At 37.0% G+C, this 13,237-nt stretch overlaps 1 protein-coding gene across 5 annotated transcripts in view; it reads right to left on the bottom strand.

Moving 5' to 3' along the window:
* BIRC6 (baculoviral IAP repeat containing 6) overlaps positions 1–13,237 on the bottom strand; it is a 176,032-nt gene that overhangs the window by 48,813 nt on the left and 113,982 nt on the right. For all 5 annotated transcript variants that reach the window (XM_014266655.3, XM_014266657.3, XM_074537313.1 and 2 more), the window contains exons 61-65: positions 11,810–12,006; positions 9,351–9,651; positions 6,397–6,614; positions 3,582–3,746; positions 1,483–1,651 (exon numbers count right to left, since the gene is read on the bottom strand). In XM_014266655.3, coding sequence (XP_014122130.2) covers positions 1,483–1,651; positions 3,582–3,746; positions 6,397–6,614; positions 9,351–9,651; positions 11,810–12,006 — 1,050 coding nt within the window. The remainder of the gene's footprint in view (positions 1–1,482; positions 1,652–3,581; positions 3,747–6,396; positions 6,615–9,350; positions 9,652–11,809; positions 12,007–13,237) is intronic.

Below are 13,237 nucleotides of genomic sequence, written 5' to 3'. Positions count from 1 at the left end.
CTTCATCCTTTAGATAACATGGCATTTTTGCCAGGCCTTTCAATGACTCTTCATTTTCCTCAACAAAGAAGAATTTATGAGTATCTGCTAGAAAGAATACTTTATTCTTTTACTTTATCATTTCCTTGATCGTTTTACATTGTATTTTCAACTGCAATAACAAGCTTGGTCTATCATTAGCTCATTTTCCTCACTGCAGTATGTGCCAAACAGAACCAACAAATTCATTACAAAATTAGGGTGAGGTGTCAATCTGCAGACTAGCAAGCGACAGATCTTCATATTTTTATTTTCACTGTAAGACCCCAGCAGACTTCTGAACTAGCTACATTCCATCACACAAGATTATGCAATGCCCTAGTTAGTACAAATTTAAAGAGCCACATTCTTGTTCTAGTTCTAAGTAGCTTTGCAAATACTTAAGATAGGGATTAAGATGCCTTTAACTTCTAACATAAAATGTATGCTGTAATTCAAGGAGCTATAACATTGTTCCATGAATTCACATCACCACACCCTCCAACTGGCATCCCAAAGAACTGCAGTAATATGACAAAGACATTAATCAGTTGCTCCAAAAATAGGGCAGGCAAAATAAGCTCCAAAACCAAATTACTCACATTTGCAACAACTCCTCCAGATACTTAAGGATTAAATCCATCTTTATTAAAAAAGTAACTTAATAAAAATCCAACCTAAGGCTCATCTCCATACTAAAGCCTGTCATCTAGTGAGACTGAACATAAATCACAAACCCAGTCTGCTGATTTTGTCATTAGTTCCGCACAGGCACTTGCTTAATTCATACTGCTTCACACTACCTTGTAAAATTGAAATGGTTTCCCCAGCTAGGAACAACATATCAGATGAAAACTCTCAGAGCATCTTGGTTTTAAAATTATAAGCAGAAATTTGATGAACTCATAGAACTTATTTGCTTTTGCTTTAAAAAGCTCAACAATTTAATTGTTCTCATATATTTGAAATGTTCTACAGTTCTGACAAGAGGCTTATTTTTGCACTTCCTAAATAAAGAAAAAAAGCTTTGATTGAAGTAGAATTGCCCTATGTGCAACATTTACCAAATTCAGGTATGCATTTGCTCAATTTTCTTTAAAATTGACATTTTTCTCCACACTACATTTCGTGGTGTTGTATGAAGTACTCCTTTCCACTGTGTATCTTCTGTAGAAGAACTAACATGCAAACTTTTCAGAAGAAAACACAATTTTCCTGATAGTTTTAACAGCTGAAGAACTGAACTTCAAACTTAAAGGGATATCAAAACAAATGTGAGCATTTCAACAGCATTCTGTCTGATGATTCTGTTTTATTTTGTTTTCTAAGGCTGAAGTGAACGTTCCATTAGTAAAACTCTGAACTGGCAAGCGTACTGAAACAAAAACCACCTGCTGCTTCTGCAAAAGCTGATCAGGCAGAAGTAAGGCAGCTGTGGTTGGGAAGGAGGCAGGGACAGGTTACCTGAGTCGTTGCGGAGGTACGAGGACATGGCTGGGATGAGGCAGGACTGGCTGAGCAGCTCCAGGAGGATGGAGGGAAGAGCGCTGCTGTTTTGGCCTCTCCCCTCATGGCTCGTTTGAGTCTCTTCGTTTGATGTACTCCCTGCAGGATTTATGTAACTGGCAAGAACCTGAAATACACCAAAGTATTTATGCAAAACTGATTTATTTCAGTCAAAAGAACTCGGACTTTCCTTAAGATACATGCCCTAACACTTCATTAACTGTTTTGCAAATTCAGTTCTGGTATTTATTTCAGCAGGCCCAAAGAGGTTTTAGAAGAATTTCTATACAGTTATTAGATTATTCAAACTTTGGCTAATGATAAAATTAAGTAACTGTTATAATTCAGAATTATTTTAGGAGATCAACTAATATGAATTTTGACAAACCTGCTGAAGTTCCTCAAAGCAAGAGTTTGCCAGCTCAGACCACTGAGACCTGCAGCTGACCAGTCCCTTTCACTTTAGAACACCAAGTACACCATCTAGCAGTAGGACTTTTCTTTTTTTCAACTGCAAATGCTTCAGGTATTTTTGTAACTTCCTTTGGGATGGGACTTCATGGTTTACAGGTGGAACAGTAAGTTATGGTGAGCACAACAGTTACCTGGAGGAACAACTACTCATGAGCACAGCTCTTACCTGAGTAAACAAAGAGCAGCCTTCCCCTTGGCAGTGGTGGGAAGGCACCTCTTGACTGCACACCTGCCTGCCCCAAGGGTAGCTGTGGCTGAGTTCACAGGCCCTTACTGGATGCTGTAGATTTAAGTGTTACCATGGCTCTGATTGTGCAGCTGTACTCTCAAACTAAGTAACTTTGAGGCTTGACAGGCTGTATAGCTTGAAGTCCCGGGACTCTATTCACCTTTTCAGCCTCTCTTCTTTCATTCACCCTCTTTGTTTTAACCCCCTTACCCATGGTATTTTGCTGCAGCATCTCATTATCACTCTGTACAAAAGAATTTCTCTAAACCTTTCTAGAGCAGGGACTAAGGAAAGTCTGCTGTACAACTGACTGACATGTTCAGCAAAAATGCTACTTCCTTCACCTGCTGGGTGCCCTCAGCAAATGCCTCCTTACTTCATGACTTATCACATTGATAGTGAAACTCCCCCTAGCAGAATACAGAGTACTGCGTGGAAGCTATGCTGGACAGCAATTACAGCAATTCTCCTCTTTCTTGCATAGAAAAATGTTTTCAGATTTTACTTGTACTTTTACAAGGGATATGATGATTGTGCCAAGTAATCTATAGTGTCTAAAACAACTGATCATCAAAATGGTATCTTTGTCAGGGTGTAGGCATTTTCAAAGTTTCAACTCCTTCGTGCTCTAAGCCCAGCAGGTTAGCTAATGCTTTTCAACTGAATTAAACTTATGATGACTAGATACAATCTCATATTCCCTACATATCCAAGATAACAGGGATTGGTTGGATTTCATAATGGACTGAAAAGCCTGATTATGCACGATCATCTTCTCCTTAGGTATTAGAAGACATCAGAATTTTACTAAAATCTAGATGTTTATTGAAGAGCTACTTTTGTCATGTAATTGACATACTCAAGATTTCCTAATAGGTATGAGTGAGATTTTGTTATATTGGCATAACCCATTCATGGACACCAATATCAACTATGAGCACTTCCTTAAAGTAGAGTGACAAGTATGCAAGAAATTATATAGGTAACACTGTCTGGCACACGAAACAAAATGCCTACTGCCATATCCTTCTCCTTCAATGGACAGTCTTTAGTTTTGACTTGTGTGCAGTGCTCTTGACAGAGGTGTGTGACAGCTCAAGATGAAAGCACTGGAACACCTCCTCATCCACTTTCTCTTCAGAACTCATACCCAGGTCTTCTATGCAGCAGCCTAGTGACATCTGAAAACAGCCTTGCTCAAAATATGATCTATGTAATTTTCCAATAAGACAGTTGTTTGCAAATAATTTTTGCCCAAAATATTGTAATTACTCTAATCTGTGACTGAAAAAACTCCAGTTTTATTATCCATGCTTTAAGTGCATCTCATTAATCATAATTTATAATCACACACCTGTAGAAGGCAGGTCACATGCTCTTCTTCTAGTCTTTGCTTAGTCAAGGCTTGTTCAACATCCCATCCTGAAGCTGTAGAGCCTGTTCCAAATCCTGTACCCTTAGCCCAGTACAACTGCTGCTCTTCTGTTGATGCAGTATTGTGTGTACTTGACACCTGCGGCTAAAGTGAAAAAAAAAATCACAATTATTTAATGATTTAATCTTAGTCATGCTATCTTTAAAAAGCCTTTGCTATGCAAAAGAATGTAATCCCAGTTTATTAACTTTCTAAAGATATCATCAGGATCCAGTGAAAATCAAAGCTTTCCATAGGAAAGACTGCCACACATATGGAGCTCTGGTAAAGGTCAGCAGTAAACTGTTGAAAGTAGTTCTTCCATTTGACCAGTACTGTAAGCCCTTTATTATTCTCTTTGAAGATACTACCACTGCTTAAATGATGAGAAGTATTAGAATGCTACTTAATCAATATAATTCTAAACATCACAGCTCTGTAATTATTGCAGTTTAGAACTTAATCAAGCCTAATAACACAATGAGATGAAGGGGATGGGAGTGGAAATGTTATCAAGAGAACAGAACAGAAATGTTAAGGTGTTCAAGTATCTACAGATTTTGAATAAATGCTCCAAAACAAGAGGAGTAAGTTACACATATAGCTCTGACACATGATCTCCGTGTCACTAAAATACAAATTATCTCCTCCCTAAGTAAGAGCAAGGAAGTCAGTCTTCCTTAAAATTTTCTAAGAGCACATTTTTCCAACAGTGCTTGGTAACAGCTAAAACAGCTTTGACCAATGGTCTGCCTCAGTGATTTTAGTAACATAACTCCAATATTACAATGCTTACCCTCATGAAGTAGCGTGGAAGTATTTATAATAATTTTTTAATGTTAGCAGGTCATTGGTGAAAAGGATACAGAAAAACTCTGATAAGCAATTTTTAACTGATGTTTTCCTATTTGCATATTTAGCATCCTAAACAAGTGACTTGCTACTTTCATTACTTGGTCACAAATAACCATATCATGCAGCATTTGTTTTATGGCTCCAAAAAGTTTCTTTTTCTGTTCACTTCTTCTTCAGTGACTTTATTAAAGATTGTGTATGAAAGAAAAGAAATGATATATGAACAGACTGCAATGGTAAAAGAAATTATCACCTGTGAAGTATCATACTGGCAGTAGTCTTGGATAATCTTTTACACTGGGAATGCAATGTGTCTTGGTGATGAAACAGCGGTGTGGTTATTTTCACATGGACATTACTCATGAACATGTTGTGCCTTTAACACTCAAGAGGACTGTCATGAGCACTGAATTAAAGCACTTAAGGGAGAGCCTGGCCCCAGAAATACAAGCCTCAGCGCAGGCCTGATGGATCCCTAGTTTCAAGTAACCATCTATCACTTGATAGATATGAATTATGAGAAAGCAAACTATTTAAAGGGTCATGGTAGCACTGAAGCAGAAGTAAGAATTAATGGTTGCCCTTTCCCTCCACACATGCAAAAATGCTAAGGTGTTAATGTGTCAGCAGCCTGACACCCCATTAGAAGTAGAATCTCTCAGCTTCCCCTTAAATTTGATTAGCCATTAAGGTGAATTATTCTCAGGCACAGCTTCATCTCTTGCTTGCTGAACCCTTCATCAGTATCAGATCTGCTAAAATATGGACAGCTCTATATTTTGCAAGTACTAATCCAGATTCAACCACCAGGGACTGTTTCATGCAAGCCTCTACCAAAACAATGCTAAAGAGGGGAAGTCATTAATGTGGGTTTTTTTTAATACTTTTACAGACAATTGGTACATAATGCAGAAATGGTAACTTACAGTCTTAAAATCAGAATATACATATTCTGAATAGAGGGTGGAATAACATGGGAAACGCCTTGAAAAAAGTCAAATTTTGGAGATTAATTTGTGATCTTGAATATGATGGAAAAATTTTGTCTTTAGATCTCATTTAAATGTCAGTACAAAGATTGTAACAAAAATCACTGCATTATTTAATTAATTTTCACAACTCATTTATATTTGTGAAGCATTTGAAAGGTAATAATTTGTAACCACGAGTTTAGATGATTGTGGTGGTGTTCACAGGGGTCCCAGGATGAGGGAAGAGACAAGAATCTTGACTCCATGTTTCAGAAGGCTGATTTATTATTTTATGAAGTATATATTATATTAAAACTATACTAAAAGAATAGAAGAAAAGATTTCATCAGAAGGCTTGAAAGGAAAGGAATGGAAATAAAATCTTGTGACTGACCAGACAGTCCGAGACAGCTGGAATGTGACTGGCCATTAATTAAAAACAACCACATGAGACCAATCAAAGATGCACCTGTTGCATTCCACAGCAGCAGACAATTATTGCTTACATTTTGTTCCTGAGGCTTCTCAGCTTTTTTCTTCTCAGGAAAAAAAAATCTAGCAAAAGGATTTTTCATAAAATGTGTCTGTGACAAGATGATGAATGCTGAACAAGGTAATGAGGTCATACTATCTAATGGGTATTAAGGAACCACCATCCATTGACCATTATGCCTTTCCTGCCCTGAAAAATAAGGTCTTGTGAAAGAAACTGATTACACCATAATGCCTCAAGACAAGCCTCCTTTCTCTACTTTTATGATTACTATGTTTGTTTGCAACATGCAGGGACAATTACCTAATCAAGTACTTCACAATTATTTTTAAAGTCCGCAAAAACGAGGCTACAATGAAAGCGATGAGATGATTTTCTTTTTTTAATTAAAACTCTTAGTACTTGCGGCTGGTACCTGCTGTGCTGCTAAGCTTACCTCTGCCTGGTTGGGACTGGAGTTGGGCACTCGAGGTGCGTGGTGGCTCAGGGCAGAGAGACAAGCCAGGATGAGATGGATGGCGCCGATCTCCAGCGCCATCCTCCGGAGCAGCACTCCGTCATCGGTGGTCAGCGGGGTGCTGCTGAACAGGCTGCGCAACACGTGGAACGGCAGCGTCGGCAGCACGTTTGCTGAAGGGGACTGCAGGATGTGACCTAGGTTGGAGAAGGAAAACATCAAACCCACGTTTTCTTTCAATAGCTCAATAAAGCCTATTAATCTCTGCAATAGTTTATGAACATACAGAAATCTACTAAGGACTCAAGCATTCACATACAGTAAAGCTATCCATTACTATGTTTCTCTTCCAAGAAAAAATTCAGAACCAGAAGATTGAGTATTCAAAACCACAAGAAGATTGAGTATTCAAAACCACCAGAAGATTGAGTATTCGAAAGTATTCGAGAGTGTAGAAGAAAGAATGTTTCTTTATTTTACTCATAGATTTGGAAAAGCATCAAATTTTAAAAATTTGATTGGCCATTTCCAGGGAGAAAACTGGTTTGGACTAATTTTTTAAAATACATATATATTTTTAATCCTAGCAAATACAGCAAGATAAAGAATGCATGTGAGCAGCTAATAGCAGCTCAGCTGACAAGCAGCAGTAGTTTATTATACATAGGATTCTCTTCTGTATTCATGTGCCCAAAGTATGAATTAACGCACTGACACAAACCAGTTGCTACTGAAATTGAACCCATGGTGAAATACTAACATAATTCTAATTAGATGAGTTGCATGTATGAATTTTGTACTACAATTCCTTAAAATTTTTAACCCCTTTGCATTATGAGCAAAAGTTTTCTTTTAAAAGCCACATTTCAAATAATGGAGCAACCTACTAATGCAATACACTGAGCTATGGGAAATTGTCTCAATTTTTTTCTTGTACTTAACAATACATTTCACATTCCTTCCCCAGTGCTTATATATAGAGACAACTGACAACTGGAGATGCTTCGAACAGTGAAAATACTTTAAAATAGCCAACTCTGTCCACAAGTTTGCTTCCTATTTTAAATATTTTATTTTCTCCCTCTTTAAGAGTTTATCAGCTGTGTCATCATCCAGAGATTTAAACAAATGTCCATATTTGTGTGTACATGTGTCTACACACATACACATGCATAAATTCACATGTGTCTGATACTCTTTGCAAAGACAGTAATAAGAAGGAATCAAAAGTCATCTGACCGGGGTCTTCATACATAAAATCAAAAACTTCTGGAAAATAAGCCTATCTGCTAGAATTCCATAACTGCAGGCACAGCCAAATGAAAAAAGAGAAAATCGAAACATTTGCACATTGTTTATCTTTGCAGACAACTGCAATCTATAAGCCATAGATTTATAATTGCAGCTCTTCATATTATGCAAGAAAGTAATGAGATTCTACATGTGTGAAAAGCTGCATTTCAAACAAAAAAGGAAGTTTATTAATAGTTGATACAGAAAACTAATGTGGATTACCGTGTACAACTGAATCCACATTTTGTAGAGTTGAATTCAGATGTTTGGCTAAGGGAAAAGAGAAATTGGCTCTTTAGTCCAGCTAAAACTAAGGCTACAAGGGAATGTAATTCCTGTCAACAAATGCACTGGAGAAAGAAGAGCTGCTGGCCACTAACTGCATACGAATAAACGTAGGCAGAAAATTAAAGCAACCCCTATCCACGAAGAAAATTATGTTCTGGAATGGTATTCCAATGGCAGTAGTGGCTGCACACACACCTACACTGCTACAAAAAAAGAAAGCAACCCAAATTCTAAATGTCTCTTTATTAAAAAAAAAAGAAAAGATATCAAAATTGCCTGCAGTAGCAAGGCACTGAGACTGCTCTAGGAACTGCATACAGTTCTTCAGTTATTTACCACTCAGATTAGGTGAGTGTAAACAGCTAGATTGAATTTTTATTGCCCAGTTTATTCTCGTCTACTGTCCTGCACCTAAATATTAGTGAAATAAAAAGACAAGCAGAAGGGAGAGCAAATGAGATGCTTGGTTTTCCAGCTGGTCTTACAAGGTCCATGTTGCACCACTCTACCACCCTATTTAGAGTGCTAAATAGAGACTTACTTCTGATGATTGCAGCCTAGAAAAACCAGCACTCATCAAAGTCATAATCACAGAATTATGCAGGTTGGAAAAGACCCCTGAGATCATCAAGTTCAGCTGTAAACCTGACACTGCTCAAGTGCACCACTACACAACACCCAGTGAAAGCAAATGCCTTCAATGTATGAAAACATATTTCAGACACACTTGCAGTTTTTCAAAACAGTAAGAAACACAAATATTGTAACTACATGCAGAATTCCAGGCTCATGTGCAAAGACACTGACAAGAAATTTTTCTCCTGGCTTGTGTGTTTATTCTTTGAAGAACATCCCATTTCTCCCTGTGAACTCACACCATCAAGGGAGAGCTTCTGTTTAGACAGTTTAATCACCAAAATCTTTATATCTTACTCTCCTTTTCTAAAACATTATTCAATGGTTTACTCTACATTTGTTGTAGCTTTGCTCTTATCCACATTATTCTACATTTGGTTGCAGAATTACAGAATGTTTGCACAATTAGTTGAGCATTTCCAGCAACTTAGAACATTCTGTCTGAATGCAGTTATCTTGACAATGTCATTGTAGATTTTATCAGTGCTTATTTTACAATTACTCTGACATGAGATGAGAACACTTGAATACTGATGATTGTGAGAAAATTTTGCCAGAGAGAATTTATTAGAGACAACAGTTAATCAAAGATGCCTGCAACATGCTTCTGCACAAACCAATGCTAACTTCCTGATAAAAGAAATACAGTACAAATAAATTAAAGTAAAATGATCTATCTGTGGTCTACAAAGAAAGGTAATAATTACAGCACATACTTCCTTCACCATCATCTGTAACTCCCAACACCAATCTCAACAGACACTGAGCATGTTTCCGTTCTTTTAGCAGCACCTCAGCATAGCCCGGGAGACGGAGAAATAAACCAAAGGCAGCCAGAGAATGTGCAGGTATGGGAGACATAGTCTGGACTGTGGACTTGATCGGTGGAGGCTCTGCAGCAATTGTTTCTGGTGCTTCATACACCAATTCTCCTGATTGTTCAATGGTAACCCATTCAAACTGATCACTGTCCTTCTGTTTTTCTTGTGTGGCTGACGTAACCACTGGAGTGCTCACCTGAACCAACACAAACAACAAAAATTTAGCAGTCATTCAGTTAAACACCCTAAACAAAAATTCGATTTTACAAAGGATCTAAAAGACATGCAATCTTAATGTAGGACACAAAAAAGACATCATGTGAATTACTCCACCATGTGCAGATACAGGGACCATGCCAAATGGCTTAAAAGGGCATACTTGTTGCATTTTCCATACAGCGCTACAAAGCTGTGCCTACACAAACGTATTGTGGCAACCTAAAATCCTCAGTTAAAGTGTGCTGCTTAAACACAGAGGTGTAAGACACACAAATGACTCTGAGGTAAATACAAAGATTCAGTTATGTACTATACTGTTAAATAAGAAATGGCCCTTTATTTTTAGCATTAAACGCTGTGACCATAAGTATTTAATTTTTAGTTACATATTGCAAAAAGAAGAAAAATTAATCATAATGCTTTTAAAAACAAAGAATAACTTCAGGTATCTCAGCAGTTTTGTAGCTACTTGTAGCAATGAGCTTTTTGAACTTTTGATTGATTTGGAAGGCTTTATTACTATTATACTCCAACAGAACAGTCTGTTCTATGACCAGAGGACAGTGCAGTCAAGCATTATAAAGTCACAGTTTAAGGGGGCAGTAGCTGAACAGTGCCCCAAGACACAATCAAACAATTTAAATGAAATTATGACACTGAAGTTCCTCTCATAAATAAACGTCACAGAGGTGTCAAGCTTTCATGCTATTCAGATAAACTGATTTGATCATATTTAGAATTTTAGTACTTATTTAAAATTTTATTACCAGACTGATATAGACTAGAAAAGATGAATATGAAAAGCCTTTGCAGAAATTATTCAGAATACCAAATTCCTAATTTAAAGTCAGAGTCACGTTTTACTGCATTTATTCAAATTATGTTCACATTTCTCCAGTGACTTGGAGAAATATTAAAGTAAAATTAAAGAATTAAGGGTCTGGAGAAATCATCAGTTTTCACTCTGAACAGTCTGTTTGGTATTACTGTATTTAATTTTTTTTTATGGTTTGCAGAATTCTTATTCAGTATTTGAATCTAATCATATATCTCAAGCTAAGATATTGTGAAAAGACAGTAAGTTCCTAAGACTATAGAAAAAGAAGGAAAAAAGGAATGAAATTTCTCATGTTCATAACTTACTTTTCATGTCTTGCAGAATTTTACATATCAGTTTTCTTCAATACAGAGTACACATTATCCCTCTTGGAATTCATAACACAGTAACTGTTTATGTAAATACTTCTTCAACTTATAATTTTTGAAATGCATTGGTACTAGACCTCTAAGGCCTTTGTAGAACTATTTACAAAGGATACATATTAATTATCCAGTCTCACTACAGGGTTCCTATGGTTGCCATAATCTTACAGTCAAGATAATGAATAATGTAATCTTAATTCATATCCTTAGTATGATACCCTTAATTCATGATTAATTCAGTTTCAAAGGGAATAAATACTATTTCCTGTTAGGAGTATCCGCCAAAAGCTTCAAAAATATTGTCAAATAGAATCTGAATAATTCACAGGTTATTTCTTCCCTTTTTAGCAGTGTGTACTTAAAACAGCAGCCAAAGGAGTAATTCCACACTAGTGCCACTACTGACACTTTTGAAATGTCTATCAGTGCATCCAGAGGGATTATATATATATATATATATATATACACACACAAATAATATCTATTATTTCTTAATATTAATATAATTAAGATGATACTGTTATTTATAATAATAAAATTACATCATCTTTGAGAACTGCATTTCACTTAACCATAAAAACATCTATGAGGGTACACTTGCACAAACAACTAAGTGATAAGCAAGTATGTCTTTATAGTACATCAGTAACTTTATTTTACTGCATCCTCCAAGATATTTTAAACTAACAGAAGCAGCTTGCCTTGGTCCCAACAAGGCCACAGCTACTCAGGCAGTCTGTGACATGGACAGGGAAGCACATGCACAGCTGGACAGGGCTGTGGAGTTATCCACTTGCCTCTTTTAAAGTATCTTCCCCAAATAACTGAGAAGTTAAACTGAACTATAGGGAAAGACAAGGAAAATACTGTCCTCAGACAAACAAACAAAATACTCTCAGCATGTTTTCCGACACTTATTTTTTTCTACTCACTTGCTGAATTACGTCAGGATAAAGCATAGGGAGTCTCTCTGCAATAAGAGCCAATCCACCCATGCCAGCAAAAACTTGCAGTGGAGACTGAATGGGACAGGTTTCAAGAAGTGATTCATCTAGAACTGCATCCATACACTCATCCCCAGGACTGATGGCTTCATCTTCAGGGCAAGGTCCCAGTAAATCTGCATGCTCTACAAAAACAAACATAAAAGAAATTAATATATATCATCAACACTGTCTTTATTTCTTTGTCCTCATTTAAAAGTGGTTTTCAAAAGTACTGATTCCTTCTCAAGCAAAGACTGAGCCAAGAACCTGAAATAAATACAAGAATAACAATAGAAAATAAACGTGTTAGTGGTACCTTCTCGGGTTTCTGTGGTCGAGATGACGCCCAAGGTAACAGAAAATCTTTTTTCCCAGCCCCGCGACTGAAGAAGTCGTCGAGATTCATCAGTTCTGCTTTTCAAGGTTGTTTATTTTTCCTTATCTATTACATTCTTTCTCCGACCTGCTGAGATCTGCCTGGCAGCTCGGTTTGTGGCTCACTGACCGCCCTCAGGGCGGTGTTATCTTTTTATACTAAGAACTACGTGTACTTTATTTACAATAATTTTCCAATACCTATCACCTATGTTAGACAGTCTGTCTCTACTCTAAACCAATCCAGAAGTGTCACCATCACAGCAGAAGATGGAAGACAAGAAGAAGGAGAAGAAGGACAGGACACACCCAGATTCCTCCATTTTGCTTTTTGAACCCCCATTCTAAAACCCCAAAATTCTGCTTTTTCACCCTGTGATAAATTAACTATCATTCTACTCAAACTCTTGTGGCTTTTGAACTTCTCACAAAGTTGCTAATTTTTTTCCATGGGCTAAAATCAAAGGCACAGGTGTTTTTGACTCTGTGCCAAGGTCTCTGAGCCTTGGCAGGGTCTCGAATCACCCAGGGCAGCCAGAGCAATGTCCTGGGTCCTGACAGTGCCTTCTGCCAGTGACAGCAGATCCATGTCAAACTCAGCATTATTTACACATGGCTACATGTTAATAATTAGAATTTCATATATTATTAGAATTGATCTATGCCTTCAAGACTTTGCTAATTTTGGAGTTATGATACTTTTTAACACTCTTTCATCTAGAAGTTAAGTGTAGGTTTGTTATTCTCCAATAAAGAGTTTATAGCTGAAGAAAGGAAAGATAACCTTAAATCTTAACCTGTTTTGCTTTTCACATGTCCTCTCTGTGAGCTGTCAAAAAGACCCTCTGCAAAAGCCATGAGATTTAATTCTATTCTTCCTCATGAAAAAAGATAATGATCTGGATTTCTAACTTTCTGCTAACCTCCATCCTCCCAGTTTATGACTAAGCACCCTAATATCTTGTACAACAGACAAAAAATGAACATTCTATGCACTTA

This window comes from Zonotrichia albicollis, chromosome 3 (assembly GCF_047830755.1).
Source record: "Zonotrichia albicollis isolate bZonAlb1 chromosome 3, bZonAlb1.hap1, whole genome shotgun sequence".
NCBI lineage: Eukaryota > Metazoa > Chordata > Aves > Passeriformes > Passerellidae > Zonotrichia > Zonotrichia albicollis.
Note: the sequence above shows the minus strand (reverse complement) of the source record. Positions and strands in the feature narration are given on the sequence as shown.